The 16,020-nt window shown below is 41.3% G+C and overlaps 1 protein-coding gene across 7 annotated transcripts in view; it reads right to left on the reverse strand.

Annotated features, from left to right (window-relative positions):
- Nucleotides 1-1,100: 1,100 nt before the first annotated feature.
- Nucleotides 1,101-16,020, reverse strand: part of hdac9b (histone deacetylase 9b) — a 35,989-nt gene continuing 21,069 nt past the window's right edge. For 6 of the 7 annotated variants that reach the window (XM_085178612.1, XM_085178614.1, XM_085178611.1 and 3 more), the window contains 10 exons: nt 14,075-14,316; nt 13,567-13,752; nt 12,434-12,564; nt 12,214-12,335; nt 7,831-7,962; nt 7,409-7,524; nt 5,835-5,957; nt 5,133-5,310; nt 4,806-5,020; nt 1,101-2,637 (listed from right to left, as the gene is read on the reverse strand). In XM_085178612.1, coding sequence (XP_085034738.1) covers nt 2,308-2,637; nt 4,806-5,020; nt 5,133-5,310; nt 5,835-5,957; nt 7,409-7,524; nt 7,831-7,962; nt 12,214-12,335; nt 12,434-12,564; nt 13,567-13,752; nt 14,075-14,316 — 1,775 coding nt within the window. In that variant the 3' untranslated portion in view covers nt 1,101-2,307. The remainder of the gene's footprint in view (nt 2,638-4,805; nt 5,021-5,132; nt 5,311-5,834; nt 5,958-7,408; nt 7,525-7,830; nt 7,963-12,213; nt 12,336-12,433; nt 12,565-13,566; nt 13,753-14,074; nt 14,317-16,020) is intronic. The other variant, XM_085178610.1, reaches the window with a different exon arrangement.

A 16,020-nucleotide genomic window follows, 5' to 3' on the forward strand; every position in this document is an offset into this window, starting at 1 on the left:
TTGGGTAAAATTTGTTGTTTTATATCATTCATTTTCTTAAATCTGCTATTTAGATGAAACCGCCAAAAACAGGCCTTCCTGCTTCTGTCACTTGAAAGTTCCCAGAGTAGCATTTTTGCAGAGAGCAACATTAGACTGTGACTGAAGTTTTCTGGTCTCATCATTGCGTGTATAGCATATCAGGTCAGGCCCATGAACTAAGCCTGCTGTGAAATTGCTTAAGCTTGGTTTGAAAAGTATTCACGCAAGTCATATATCACCTGCTCTGAGCTCACCTTATCTTGACTGTTCTAATACCGCAACAAGAAGCCTCGCTTGCTCACATCAAAGAAATGTTTTGAAAGTCCCTTAAGCTCCCTTTAAAAAGTAGATCTCCTTGCAATATAAGGCTGGGCAATACGGCAGTAGTGTGGGAAAAGCAAGCTTGGCTAATGATTTAGGAAACCTGTTTGTGATGTTAATTTCAAAATGATTAAAAACCTTAAGTGTTTGTGGATATGCTTTCGGGGCTTTTTTTATGATGTTTTCTACTTTCACTTCATAATCAGAAAAAACACAAAAAAGTCAGAGGTAAATTAACTTTATTTTTTTTTTAAAAAAAGAAAGGTTTATCACGCAAGGCAACAAAGAGAAGAAATGCAAACTGCTATGAACAGACCACAGGACCCCCGCACCTCCCCACCTCCACACCCACTGGCAGCAAAGGAGTTCTCATTACAACCAAATCAAAGGAGCAAGAGAACAAGACTCACATTGTTCTGATTGTGTTTACTTACACTAAAAACATTAAAACTGGACAATCTGAATGTACAGTATAAGACAGACAGTTTTGATTTCACATGAATCCAAACACAGAACCTTACACTACCTCTTTTAGTTTTTATTCATGTTTTTTTTTTTTTTTTTTTTTTTTTTTTTTAACATTTAGCCGACAGTATAAATGAAACAGGAAGGTTCACAGCTATGCAATACAACTGATTGATCACCTTAAGACAGACTATACATGTCGCAATGGGCACTTCGGGGGAAACGGGTTCACAAAAAATAACGGAGAAGCGAGGTCCCGTCCAGTTTTTTTGTTTTGTTTTTTTTTTTTTAAATTTGATTTTTTTTTTTTTTTTTATTGAAGTAACATCAAACCTGCATGTTGAGGTAAGCATGCCACAGGGGAATACAGAGGAAGCGATTCCCTTTAAAAAGGACTCCCTTAACCATATCCCCACTCACTTTGTAATTCGCTTTGACAGTAAATCAATTCTTAAGCCTGGCCCCTTGGACTCCTCCAACCCTAGGTCCTCCTCTCTCAACATTCCTGCACACATGAATCACTCCAACTCCTGGCTTCTAGAAGGCATTTCCTGCCCGGCCCTTTCTCTCTCTCTCTCGTTCTCTCTGTCTGACTCCTCTGCTGAAAGCTGGGCAGGAACTGGGCCGAGCTTTGATTTGGACCCAGAGGAGAGACGGAGGGAGGAGAGCTCAGCTTAACACAGAACCCCGGCTCTGGGACTGCTAAGAGAGTAAGAGACATGGAGACTCGGGATGTGTCTGCACACCCAATAAGGGCTACAGTGCTTTATCCTTCAAATTGCAATGTGAGCAGTGGCAATATCACTCCCAGCACAAAAGCCAACCCAAGGGAGCGTCCTTCTTAGGATTTAAGTGTACATTCTTTCTAAGACAGATGTTTATTATTTCAGGTCTGAGACCATTTAACATGGAACATCATCACAGATTTTCGAGAACAATGCGGTATGTACTGTGAGGACTTACTGACTTACACGATGATGGAGTGGATAGCAGAGAATTCAAATATTTTATCCAAAAAACAACAAAAAAACCCAACAAAAAAATACACAATGGGAACAAAAGGTGGCTCTTTAAAGCTGTACACCTGCTCAAACTTCCCTCTAGAAATCATTTTTGATGCCGAATCCACAGGATATGTACACACAACGTTTTGCCGGCTGAGCAGACTCAAAAAGACCAAAGCAGCTCTTAAAAACAACGGTCTAAATTATTTTTTTTTTCATATTTACACAAGTGAAACGTACATATTTTACAGAGATCACTGCACAAAAAAATCACAAATGGAGAGTTTTAAGAGTGTAGGACGAGTGAGGCTGCAGCTGAGTGAAAAGGGGTCATATGTCATGACAGGGAGAGCTGGCCTACTGTGCAATAGCTGCTGTGTGCACGTGCGTGTGTGTGCGTATGTATGTGTGCATGTGTTGTCTGCAGATGTGCATCTTTTTAAAGACTTCTTTATTTGCGAATGTTGCAAGTGTGTGATCTCATCCCCTTCCCCTCTCAGATCATGGCTCTTATCACCAGTCTCCCTTTGACCTGGTGGAGATAGGTGCTCTGCTCTGACTCTAAGCTCTGATTGGTCAGAGCCTCATCCTCACTATCAGCTGGCTCCTCTTTGACCTTGATGACCCCGTAGTGAGTGTCTGGGAGCTCGCTGCTCGAGCCGCTGCTGCTACTGCTGAGCGTGTGCTTCCGGATAACACCTCCAGGGGGCAGCCTGTCCTCCTGCATGCCCTCTACTTCCTCTCTGTGCTGCTCCTCCTGCTCTTCCTCCGATTCCTGCAGGTGTGCGCTGGGCTGACGTAACTGCTCAATGGACTTGGACAACAGCTGCAAAACATATTGCCTTAATATTAACGGTGCTATCCCACAGTCAACAGTTGCCAAAAATCAATCTTCAATGAGAGAAAAGCAAAAATAAGTCGAACTTGAGGTTTCTGGCTTTATAACCAGAATTGCAGCTTTTAAAAACAAAGGTATTGTCTTCATAAGTCTATTTATGGTCATAATAATAATAAGACATGCAAAAAAAAACAAACTCAGTCATTATTTGGTAATCAAATAAAGCAAACTCTTCACAGTCCCTGTAACTACATCATTCCCAATTTTAAAACTACAAAAACTAAAATAAAACACAATGTATTTCAAGTATTTCATGGTTCTACATCATGTATTGCAACAAAAATATCTTTTTCTTACACTGGATCTGAAAAGAAACACTTTAGAGCTGGAAAGGACCCTGACATGTACATTATTTGGGATAATAGAAAACTAAATTCTGTATTTCTTTTGACAAGCGCAATCAAACACCAATATCTGTTTAAGGTAAGGCCACCTATGAATGAAATGTTTCTGACTGGTGCATTTAGGAGGGTTGTGGGTAGATTAGCCAATATTCATGCCTTTTATGTGCATAAATAAATATTCTTTAGCAGTGACTGGACCATTAAAGTGGATTAGTGTCACTTAGTTGCATTATAAAATAAAGACTAACACGTAAAAAGGTCTTGCCAACTGCAAATCATGTTTTATTCTTTAAAAAAATAGTTTATATTCTGCACAGTTCTGCTGCAGGGAGAAGAGAAAACATAAGATAACATTCTCCCTGCAGCATCCTCTCTACTGGCATCCTTGAGCACATCATATTACACCCTCAACCTGGATTATTTATTTAGCATTGCACTATTACAAATGTTCTTTCACCAATCACAGCTACAATTCTCCATACTTGTGTCTTGGGGCTTTGCTCAATGGCAGCTAACAGTGCCATAATATGATTATTTGACCACAGGGGGGCTCCAGAAACAGACAGGAAAGTGTTTCCCTCTAAATCGCTGGTAACAAATAACATTACAGCCTACAGAATCCGTATATAAATACCCTTTCAGCTACAGGAATTAGCCTCCTTAGCTTGGCACTAGTAATCAGAGTTCATGCCCCTTCCTAAGATCCCTAAGCGCTTCTAAATTTCCATTAGTGCCCCCTACTGTTGCTGGCACTAAAGGACGTTTCAAAGCAGCTGTAGACAAGCCTCTGCTAGGAAATTAATTAGGACAATGTTTCAGAGATCCCTCTCAATAAACACTGAGGGCTCATCCCTGATTAGAGGCCATTTATAACCTCCACTTAAAGAGGCTTTATTTGCGATCTCATTGGCCTGAGTGATCAGAGCCAAACCTGTTCACGTGTTTCTACACAATATGTCCCTTTTTCTTCCAAAGCTCCCAATAGAATCAGATTCACAGAATACTTAATAAGATGATAATATGATTTTAAAACTAATTTCTGGCTTTCAGGCACGTGTTTTGCTACAAAAACTGTTAAAGTTGTGCATCTGTACTGCACCACCAAAATCCAGCTTGTGGAGCTTTGTGCTTTTTATTATTTCAAGGTTTAAGCTGTTCTATGGTTCCCATGGCTCTAGCAGGGCTGAGTGTTGGGACACATCAGTATGAGAGCTCACACAATGCAGCCTTTCACAGTGTCTACCACCTCGCACACGTCCCTCAGCAGCATAATTAGACTCAGTGTATTGGGAGGTCGCCTCGGCCAGCTCGCAGAAACACAAATATTGCCACAGAGGAACAAAATGCATTCTGGGCACTTTATTTTTCTTCATTTGATCTAAGATGAATTGAATTTCACAGAGTTAGCATGTGAACAGCACTGATGCCTTAAGTTATGATAACAAAATTAGTGCAGGGGAAGGATTTCTCCCCCATTTGAAGTCAGGCAAAAGGTCCTGGCCTCGCAGAAATAACACAAGGACTTCAGGGAAGAACAGGCAACGGCCCAGGTCAGTAAACTTGAGCGGCCACGGATGCTTTTACAAAAGGCTAAAAATAGAGGAGCATTTGTGTGCTCAAAATGATTAAATCAGACTCCCTGCAGTAAAACAAGACCCTGTGAGGCCCAAACAGGAATACAAAATGCTGTGAAAAGATATTTGAAAGTCAAAATCCTCCCGTGCGGATTAATATTGATGACTAGCACTGTACCTTATTTATATGGACCTGCTGCTGGTATTGTTTCTGTTTCTCCAGGAAGTGCTGGTGTTGCTGCTGGATGACAAGTTGAGCCAGTGTGTTCTGAGGCAGCGGTGCTGACTGGGTTCTGTTCAAGGGCCGGTGTTTTGGTAGTTTTGGCCGAGTGCTGGAGGGACGATCCTTCATGGCCAGGGGGGACTGAGAGTGTGATGACATGGAGCCTTGGCCTTGTCAAAAGAAAAACAAAATCTCTTATTAAGTTTCTCCCAAATTCATGAAATATAAATGACGTAATAAAGTTGTACAATGTGTAAAATAATATACTTGGCACAATCTTACCAGAGGAGAGTATCTTCTGCTGCCTCATTTGCTCCTTCTGGAGGAGGTGTTGGAGGAGAGCCTGGTGGCTGGGGCTCACCTTAGACTCCAGGCCTGTCTGAAGGGGCACAGGGCCCAGCAGGTGCCCGGGCAGTCCGTGCTTGATTTCTGTTGATCTGTCTTTCAACCCCATAGCAGCCTGATAGAAGAGTAAAGATAAAAAGTTGTAAATCTTAGGGAAAACGGAAGTGAATCTCTAAAATTGGGAGGCTTTAACACGTCTACTTCAATAATAGCTTTTTTTTTATGAATGAAAATTGCTCTTGTTGCATATATGAGTAAAGCTAAGGGTGAAATCGGACCATTGATGGTTAGAAGAAGCTGATGCACAGACCGCTGTGGAATGTGCCAGAGAACTAAAAGATGATATATAACGTGTTGTGCTATCAGGAGCTGCACTTGAGTGGACTTGGACTTTTTTAAAAGCTGTGATAAATGAGGTAACAGGGGAGGATAAGAGCACGCCTGACCCAGAACAATATTTATCTAAGGTCGATAAAATCATTTGGGGCCGCAGGTCAGTGACCTGTGCACCCAGACAGTCACTGATGGCAGGTTTTACAACCTACAGAGCGAGTTGAAACGCTGACGCTGACTAAATGGCTACACTGGTGTATGCAGAAAGATTTCTTGTATGAGTAAGTGTGCAAAAGTGGTACTCACACTAATTGGCGAAGATGCAGTAGAAAGCCCCAAGGAGATGTTGGGTAAAGAGGGAGATGTGTATAAGCTCAGCATGGGGACAGAGCCCTCTGGTCGGAACAGTCTTGGCTGGGAAGGCCATCTCTACATCAAACATGTGGAATAAAGCAAGAGAGAGAAAGAGACAAAATTTAACAGGAGGTTGCAGATTTAGGAATCCAGCTGAGCACAGTTTCACAAGCCAACATGAGCACAGCCATGACCATAATGACCTATGATAAATAACAGCCCTCCTCACCGCAAACAAAGAGGTATGAATTTTAATGTTTGGCGTTTAGGAAAATAATGGCACCATTGAGGATGGTATGCTATTATAAAGCAATGCAAACCTCTAAATCTACCGTTTTATCCTCAGCTCCTCAGTCCCTAGCCAGCCCTCTGCCTGTTCCTACTCCCCAGTCCCCACCCTCAAGCTACTCTCTCTGAGAACATCAGCAATGGGGCATACTTCCTGTACCCAGCTGAGCAGTGGACCAGCATGTGGTTTTGGAACAGCCATGTTTATCCTTCCAACCCCTACCAGTACTCAGTGACCTGTATGTGGATATCCGGCCCGTATTTGACCCGAGGGACCTGTTCCCTCTGAAAAAGGATACCTAATGTAACGGTGCACAAACACGCCTTGCTTTTGCAACAGGCATGAGGTCCACGAGCAGCCCCGCAGTCCACCGGTGTCTCGCATGAGAGCCCCGGCTAGGGCCGATACAATAGCAGTCCTGTGTGTTTATGTTGTTAGCATCTGGGTGTCTTTGGCTACCAGTGCCTGGGATATCAATTAAAATCCACAGTTTGACTGTCTCCCTAAGCCCCAACCTTCAGCCCGATGTCAGGGCGTCTCTCCCTTCTCTGTGTCACTGGAGGTCCCAGGGAGAGTAAACAGTGATGGTTAAGCAAAACACAGCTGCTCTGTTAAGATTGTTCAGAGATGTGTCATATCTGCCACACTTTATAATGGCCTGCTTTGTGAACTCAATCTGAGGGGAGCTCCGGTCAGTAACTCAGCCATGAATCTATTGGGAAACGCCTCAGAACAAGTCAGTATAGGAATGCAGCCAGGCCGGTGACAGGAACACAACGACAAGCCAACAGCAGCCTTGCAGTCAAACTACAGATTTTCTTACTTTGCAAAGCATAAAACAAATTCTAAAGTACATCTGGAAAGAAAAAAAAATGTTTGATAGAAAAAAGATGTAAATTTCTGCTTTTACACTTAGCATTTTAAGACGGGCTAAATTTATTTTCCTACATAGTGCCATCTTTATAAAAGAAAACATGGGCAATCAGCATGTGGGTCGAGCTGTGCCCATGTAATGTCAGTGTAGGGAGCCATTTTCACTGAAGTGTAACAGACGGAGGGACAACTGGCTGTTTTTATAGCTGCAAGCAGAAGGGCAGAGAGCCGTTTAGTGCCCTGACTTTAAATGATTATTTTTTGCTATTCAAATGATATGCCTGTGGAAAAGCTTAAGAATTTAGACCCTGCTGCTTTATTTTTTTGGCACAACAGTTGCAGTGCGTATGATTTATAAACATACCTCCGTTTTTGTGGTAGTAGGCAGAGAGGAGGGTCCATTTTCAGCCCCCAAGGCACTTGAAGCCCCTATGGGAGAGCTGGGGCCAGAGCCAGGGGCACTGTTAGTGGGCGTAGAATCTACAAAACATCAAGGAGTTAGACGCAGTATGCGTGCTCACACTCTGCACACAACACACATGCACTGAGGCTTAGCAAAACAGCTGTAAGCCTCACGACAGCTTAATGCGTATGGTCACAGCTGCCTGATTACAATGGTATTTTTTTACATCAAAGTGCAATAGCCATCATGTAATTATAATACTACAACATATGCTTGTGTTGCTTTTAGATAATATTTTAAGAACTGATAATAAGCTATTGAAGATTGTCTGCATACGTAACAGAACAAAAGGAATTCAACACGTAGTCGGTTATGTTACACACCCATTAGCTCCAAAGCCCTCTTTTTGTAAGGAGTCATGATGTTTCCATCTCTCCTCTTTAGCATGGGGCTGCTTCTCCTCTCCGCCACCTTCTGCTTCAGTCTGGATCGTACCTTTAGGTTGGGCTCGGAGGCTAAAAATAAAAGACATTTTTCAGTAAGTCTGGATCGTATGGAGATAAGTTATGCTATCATGTGAGTGTATTCAAACAGGATGTGTTTATACAGCCTCAGTAATGGAATGTATCAATGAAAGAATAAATAACAAGAATAACATAAAACAAAATATAAATATGTCCAAAAAAAAGCATTGTTGTCATGCCCTGACATGTTACAACCTCAGTTTCGTAGAATTTCCAGGTTTCAGATAAATTAAATGAGTCAGGATTGGGCCCATTTCCACCTCATCTGGACTAAATTAGGTTGAGCAACACACAGGCTCTAAGTGAAATAGTCCGCTACCTGCCGCCCTGGTGACCACAGTCTGATACAGTAGCAACAGTTAAACTAACACAAAAACATGGCAGATGTTTGAGGCTCTCCCCACACTCTCCTCTTCCTAATGCGAACCAGAGATACCCAAATACACAATCAGAGCACATTACCAAAAAGCCTCACTCACACACAGCCTGGCCTCAAGTGATCCAGACTTATTATTAATGCACTTCCCCCTCGGCGCTGACCACCAGTATCCTTCATGACAGACAATGCCTTCAGACTTCCCCATTTTTCTTTATTATGGATTAAATATGTTGATCAAATGTTGAAGTTTTGGCTCTTAAACACTATTATATTATTATATTATTATACACTATTAAACACTTTTTAAGTGGGTCAAATTTACCCAGCAGAAATGGTCTGGTCCAAGACTTCTATTCTAATAATGCTTCAATATAAGCACCAAACTTTTGACTTTTTCTACAAATTTTTGACAAAAATTGGCAACTGAGAATAAATTTTTGCCATGCAAATCAATGCCTATAGATAAACAGATTGGAGGTAAATGTTAAGAATGGGAAGCAAAAAACAAATAGACCCTTTAAATAAGTACTGATGACATGATCATTAAGGTTGTTGGAAGAACTATATCTTTGATGCATTTGACGAAGAAAGAGATAAACAAAGACCAGAGGATGAATCATAGAAAGGAATTCATTTTGAATCATGTAACCATCACTTATATGGATGCAACACTTTTACGACCACTGAACCGTGACTCTGTTAGTTATGTCTTGCAAAGACTTCCCGTCAACCTTTTAGGAATGAAAAACCGCAGCTACCTTCACACATAAATAAATAAGCAGAATGGATAAGCTGATTTTTTGACTGAAAGCCAGAGCACAAAGCTGTGCTAAAGTTATGTAAACCCTCTGTTACACAATAGCCAACCTGTTTCAATTATTTAGCGGATCAATAATTAAACAGGCCTTCCGCCATGTACAATATACAGCTATACTTTACATAGGGAACACTGTGGGGAGGAGGAGAGGGAGAAGTGATGGGGGCAAAGCTAGGAGAGTGGGCCAAATGCTGCTATTTCTGGCTTTTGTCAAAAGCAGCAAAACCCTCTTCCCTAATACGTGGCACAGACCTCTAATCCTGTGGGTGTGAGGTAGAATGAAAGAGAGCGAGGGAGGAAGAAAGGAGGCAGGAGAGATAAATGGAGAGAAAACGCTGTTGGGAGTCTTATGAATTTGCTTCACGCCCTGCTGCCTTGATTGCTTTCTATTTTTACACGCTGCTGCCACCAAGCTACGCATCCCAATTGGTCGCCACGGGAACGCCAGACAGCAGCTTGTGAACAAACACTTTCTCACTGGTCTCTATGGAAAAAAAAGCCCCGATACGCAGTGCAACAGGAGGTAATGATGGCGGCGGAAAAGCATAAACTCTGAGCACCTGGGTCACTTCTGTTCCGACGTCTCACTTAATGACAACATTACTGTGCGGTCGTAAATCAATCTCCTTACGTTATCGCCACTTAATCAGAACTTTAGCTCTGCTGTCACTGTGAGCACTTGTACCCATTAGAGATTGGACCTGGATAGATGGCTGAGTGGAAAGCTAAGGTGTGTGTTCTCTACATAAGGAGGCCAGCTATGCATTGTTTTGGGCATCCTTGTTTTAATTAATGCTGAACAGAAAAAAAAATAATAGTGCTCATTATTTCAGAAACATTTTTTTAGCCAAAGGTGCATTCCTTTTCACCTTAGACATTCAATCTTTTAGGATCAGCACCTTAATTTCTTTTAATAAATCTTTCAGATACAAAAATCCGATTATATTCTTAGCACAGAGAGGCTCCACACAAACCTCACTTTGTTTTACTTTGGGCTTTTTACAGTTTTACCTTTGCAGGATTATTTTTGAAAATCTTTCCTGCACCTGCTGAATGCACACATTTAGTAACTGGGTCAAGACTAGGGAGGGTGTTGCACTTCTTACTGCTAAGCTGCAACTATTCTTGCCACAGACTATCGCGTGCCCTCGGCCTGCTGCAGTACCAGGAATTGAAACAAAGAGGATATATACCGAGTAAACAAGTTAATCATGTAAAATTCTTTAAACTACTTGAGTAAGTAAAATAGCGACAATGACACTAACACTATTGTTTACTTTTAGGGAAGATTTACCAATTATTATCAGGGCACCTAATAGCAGAAGTCATAATTAGAGACTAATACTTACTAAAAAATTACTAAATTTTAGTTGGTTTTAAGGTTTTCCTAAAAAACACAACATTTGATTAGGGTAAGCACTTGGTTCCCTTTTTTAAGGGTGAGGAATTAAATGCAAAAAGCTTACTTGAATATGAGAAAAGACAGCTACTGATCACCAAGTTATGAGCTTGTGAAATAAACGCTGCACGTGCATCGCAAACCTCATCGTTAACCTCAGAGTCAAAGAGTAAAAGAGGATGCTGAGCCGCCTGGCCGACTGAAGCAGCGGGGAGTCTAACACGGCGCACTCGAGTCTTCTCCACTTTGTTTTGAGAGAGCTATCTTTGCTTAAACAAACAGTCCTGTCGAGGTTCATCCTGCCAGTGCCAGTTCTAAGACGGCAACACCTGCCAATCAGCTATCAGTGACAGCCGGTGGTTCGGGGAACAACACTACCTTTGTGCATCCCCCTCGCGTGCCAAGCTCTCAGAGGGCTTTAATGAAGACAGGCAGGAAGTGGGGGAGGAAGGCCTAAGCAGGAAATGACCACATATAGATCCAGGAATCCAAAGGGTTAGAGGGTTAGAAGTAGATTTATCAGTGCAAGCGACTGAGCCATAAATGGATGCACGAATGTGTCTGAGAAGCGGAGAGAACAAACTGTTATCCTTCCCCCTTTTATTTGTTTAAATGGGCACTGAAATGCAAACAATGCCATAAACAGTCTCTCTGTTGTGTTAGATAAATGATTTTCCACTTGTTGCACCCCTTACATTGTGTCTTTGTCTAAAGGTACGTCTCAAAAGTGTAAATAGATATTTAGAGGAGATATTCCTTCTCCTCTTCACAAAATGGTAACGCACACAGAGATCAAGATGCAATATAAATAAAATTTCCCACAGCTTTCATTTACCTTTCTAATATTTGCTCTTGACATGAACTGGCTTTATTTTATAAGGTATAATTCTTCTTCCTGATCTCCAAATTGTGTACACGCACAACACGACAGGACTGTAGTTAAATAACTCAACAAGTAGAACTGTTTTCCAGTGTAATTAAAAGAGACACAGAAGGGAAAAGAAGACAATATAATTTGATGACCTCATTGCCAAATTATGAAGCTTTTAACTTGGCAAGCTTTTATGCTTTTGCAAAGCGAGAGCAGCAGGAACTCCTCAAATTTTAAACCAACAAACCTGAGCTGCTTTTTAGTGACAACCTGTGTTTTTTTAAAATAGTTTTTAAAGCCTGTAAGTCAGGAGAAATTAATCTGCCATAATTCTTTCATTTACCACTAATCAGCTTCAGAGAGGCCTTTGAACTGGGTTTATTATTATAACATAGGGATAAATGTGGGCCTTGTTAAGCTAATATTGGCAAGCTAATATTAGTACAAAAAACAGCAGATCTATGCTTGTGAAAGAAAAACATGTGAAAATTGCAGTGCCCGTGTCTGTCTATCATGTTTTAAAATGATCCAAAAAAGAATCAAGAAGACAAAAAAAGAAAAAAAAACAAGTTAACTTTTGCATGTTTTGTGTTGAGCCCTGGAGGAAACACGGGGGTGGGCGCAATGAGCCTAATCTTTAGAAAGTAATAAAATGACTAGCAGAAGAAAGCACACTGAAATAGTTAAATTAGATGGCTGTATATTTATGTATGTACAGTATTCATATGTATTTGCATTTCTATTTCAGTGGTGTTTGCATTTGCAAATTAGCAAACCTGTCTTCCTCAAGGGGAAGTCGTCCTTGCTCTCTACGGGCGATGGCAGAGTATACTGGCAAGTGGGCGATGTGCCGCCCAGAGGTGAAGAGCTTTGGTCCAGTGATGTGTGGTGAGAGGACCTGTTAATACAAGAATAAATAAAATAGCTGTAATATATGTTTCTGTGTGACCCAAACATGGCATTTTATCGGGCTCTAAATCAATGGAAAGCACTTACGTATACCAGAGTTTTGGGTGCTGAATGAAAGAATGATTAGCTCCATTGCTAGCAGAGTCTTTAGCTGATTTGCTCAACAGAAACTCTTGGAGTTTCTGCTTCACTTCCGTACTAGCCACTGCACCTGTGAGACCAACACACAGAACGGAGGGGATTGGGGTTAACCTAGGGCTATGATTAACAACATATAATTCCATACTTGTTGCTTTCAGATATCTGTTTCTATATCACATTCACCATAAAACTGAGATTCAGATCTGTCCTCTTCTCTATAATCCTTTTTGAATATATTTACTAGACTCTCCAACAAAATTATGTAGGAAGATCTCCCCCTAGTGGTCTAAGAACACTATATTAGTCCTGCTAGAGTGATCCTGCACAGAGATGTTCTTTCAAATCAGGTGGTTACAGTTGCAGGGTACAGTTTCAACTTTGCCCTGACAAAGTCATAAATCTCATCTATTATTAGCTATAAGGTAAAAACAGAAATGAAATACTATATCTGGCTCTATTTTCATTGTGCTGTTCAAAGACATTTTCCCCTAAACACTAAGCTTAAATGTCACCTGCCAACTTTATGTCATTCACTGGTTAAGTATCACTGCCATCATTGCTTTATTGTTTTATTGTTTCATTTTATCTGATGTTTACAGCACATTTGAGCTGCGTGGTTTACCTGTTGCCAGGCGTCATCCAACAGTTTGAGCAAATACTGAGAAAAGCAATAGCCCGATGTGTTTATATTAACTTATCTTTATTGTTTTGTATAGTACATCTATTAGTTATAACAGCAGATATTGGAAAAGATTTTGTGAAAGTGTTTATTACAATAAATATTTAGGTTCATGATGCCTACAAAGGCGATGCTTTCCACATTTATAAAAGTTTTATAATAGTGGTGACAGAAGAGGTTCTTGGTCCAAAAGGAATATTTTAACAAGTGTGACACTAAGCTACAGTAAAGCTTTCCTATCCAGCTGTTGTATGCATATTGTGCTTCAGCCGTTCAGCTAATGTGATGTGTTAAAAAAGGATTGATGGGTTAAAATGTAAGGCCCCATGCTTGCTTTCATCTGTGTCCTTTAAAATATATATTAAAAAACTATTGGTAACGGTGACGGTGTCGAGCTCTTACTCTCTCTGGAGCGTTCCTTGCCCCTGAGGCTCAGGCTGGAAATGTGGTGTTCTCGTCGAAGCTTCTCCTGCTCCTTCTCCTGCTGGCTCTGCTGCTGCTGCTGCTGCTGCTGCTGCTGCTCCAAACGGCGCTCCTTCTCTGCAAGTTCCTGCTGTTGTTTCATGGCCTGGAGCTCCTGCTGAAGCTGGGAAGCATGTAGGCATCACATCAGCATGAACACAGCACTTTTTTTTTTAAATAAATCACAGTGGCTTTGGCTAAATTTTGCACTTTCTATTTTGCAGTGATGGCTAACTTTGTGTTTGACGGTAAAAAACAAAAGTCATGCTGAGCTAATGTATTGCTCAACACTTTGCCCTGCTGCGCTGAGTTGTTTCCCCTTTTCTGCACTTTTTTGATGTTTTCCTTAGTTATACAGTTTTCTAGTGATCTGCTATATGTCATGCTGTTTTGTGTTGTTTTGTGTTGTGTTGTGCTGTGCTGTGTCTCCGTACAACTGTTCTAACCTTGAGGTGCTCCTGGAGCTGAGCCTGGTGCTGACGGGTCAACTTTTCATGCTGCTTCTGGAACTCGCTGATTAGCAGCTGCTTCTGGATTTGCTGCTGTTTCTGAATGAGGAGCAGCTCCTGCTGCAGCTGCCTCTCCCACAGTCCTGGGTCCGAGCCTGGCCCCAGCATCCTCAGATCTGTGCGGAGGTCCAAAGGAGACAAGGGCTCCACAGCCAATGGCACGTCTGGTTTAATATCCACTGTGGCACAGAAACGGCAGAGCAAAAAGAGATTTGTCAGTCCCAATTGTACCCTCAACAACTCAAGTCGGAATCAGAGGAGGCCCTGTGCAATCTATAAGGAATCTTAAAAGTTACAGATGACAGAAGCAGATCAAAGTGAAGACTAAAGAGGAGAGAAAGACCAGGTTCGGAAAGGAAAAGCAAATCGTTCTATCCCATGATCCTCAGAAACCTGTAATTATAATAGTTTCTATAAACAAACACAGGATCACATCCGTCAGCGCAGAGTCTACTGGGAGTAGCTGCATATGGACATTTGGCACAAAATATTTAAGTAGTTATGTAGAGTATTTATATAAGCCCTGTCTTCCCAATTGATAAATAAATAAAGGGATTCTGTCAGGCAGATATCCCTTTTTAACATAAATAATTTAAGGTGAAGTAGATTGGGAATCTGTAAGTTTGCAGATCCATGCTTCTGTGATCTCTCTTTTTCTGTTCTCGAGTGCAGATGCTGCAATGTGCGCATTGGTAAGAGCTGCCTCTATTATAAGTAATTGCCAGATACAAAGTGAGAGGGCATCCCTTTGGTCTCCAAGCTCTATATATAGCCTGTTCCACAGAGAAAATCGATTGCTGGTTAAGAACATAGGAGACAGGGCTACTTCATCTCTCTTCTCCATAGAGGATGTTTAGTGATTGTACAATATTTTCCTTATTGCTTTGCCTTTGCTTTAATCCACACTACTCTATCCAGTTTAAGTAACATTTTTTTTTCTGAAGAATCACATCTCTGAACCAGCTTTAGGTATTATAAAAGGTATTCGTGTGTACATTTGGCCAGTGAATAAAATAAAAATGTCTAATCGCTAGAAAAGTAGACATGTTAGTCATGCTGATCATGGTGTGACATTCAAGGGAAGATACACATTGTCCAGACTGTATAATGCCGCTGCCATTTTTAAACCAGAGAAATATTCAAAGCTACTTAAAATTCCAGTGGAGCTGGAGGGGAGAGTTATTGAGTGCATTCATTGCCTTAATCTTCTCGAGGGTCACATCTGAGAGAACAAATACCACACCACCTGTTCTTTGAAAGCTGAGAGAAAACTGACACTTCATATAATAATAATCTATTGTTGGGTTCTGTTACGCAATAATACTTTTTACACTAAAATGCCACAAAAAAAAGGTTTAAACCTGCCAAAAAAAGAGCCAGTAGCCAACAGTTAGGAAGCAGAAACCCCCACCCTCCACCCCCACCCCGTTCACTGATGCTGTGAAGCTCACTGGCGTCCATTTGTTTTGCCATGTAGCCTGTTTTTCATTGCCACCATTCCATGTGTATGCGGCGGTGATGATTATAAATAGAAACATAAAAGCAAGTGGCGCAATCCTGGTCTGTGACAAACCCCACACCCTAGTATCCACCACCGTAACTTGCCGCTGCCATGGCAACGCTGGCGACGTAATTATGTCTCCCCATTCTGCAGTGATCGAGTCTCACTGCATGTCATCTTCTGCCTACATTGGCAATGTGACATGTTGACTATTATATCAGCTTTTTGCCTCTTATATAAGAAAGGAGTCCCCACTAGAGAGAGAGAGAGCGAGAGACAGAGAGAAAGCATTACAAAACCCACCAACACAAACACTCTCACACACACAAATACACATACGCATATTTGGGAGAGAATCGTTGGTTAGGTGATAAGTTGTCTT

The sequence above is a fragment of the Neolamprologus multifasciatus genome, chromosome 11 (assembly GCF_963576455.1).
Source record: "Neolamprologus multifasciatus chromosome 11, fNeoMul1.2, whole genome shotgun sequence".
Taxonomy (NCBI): Eukaryota; Metazoa; Chordata; class Actinopteri; order Cichliformes; family Cichlidae; genus Neolamprologus; species Neolamprologus multifasciatus.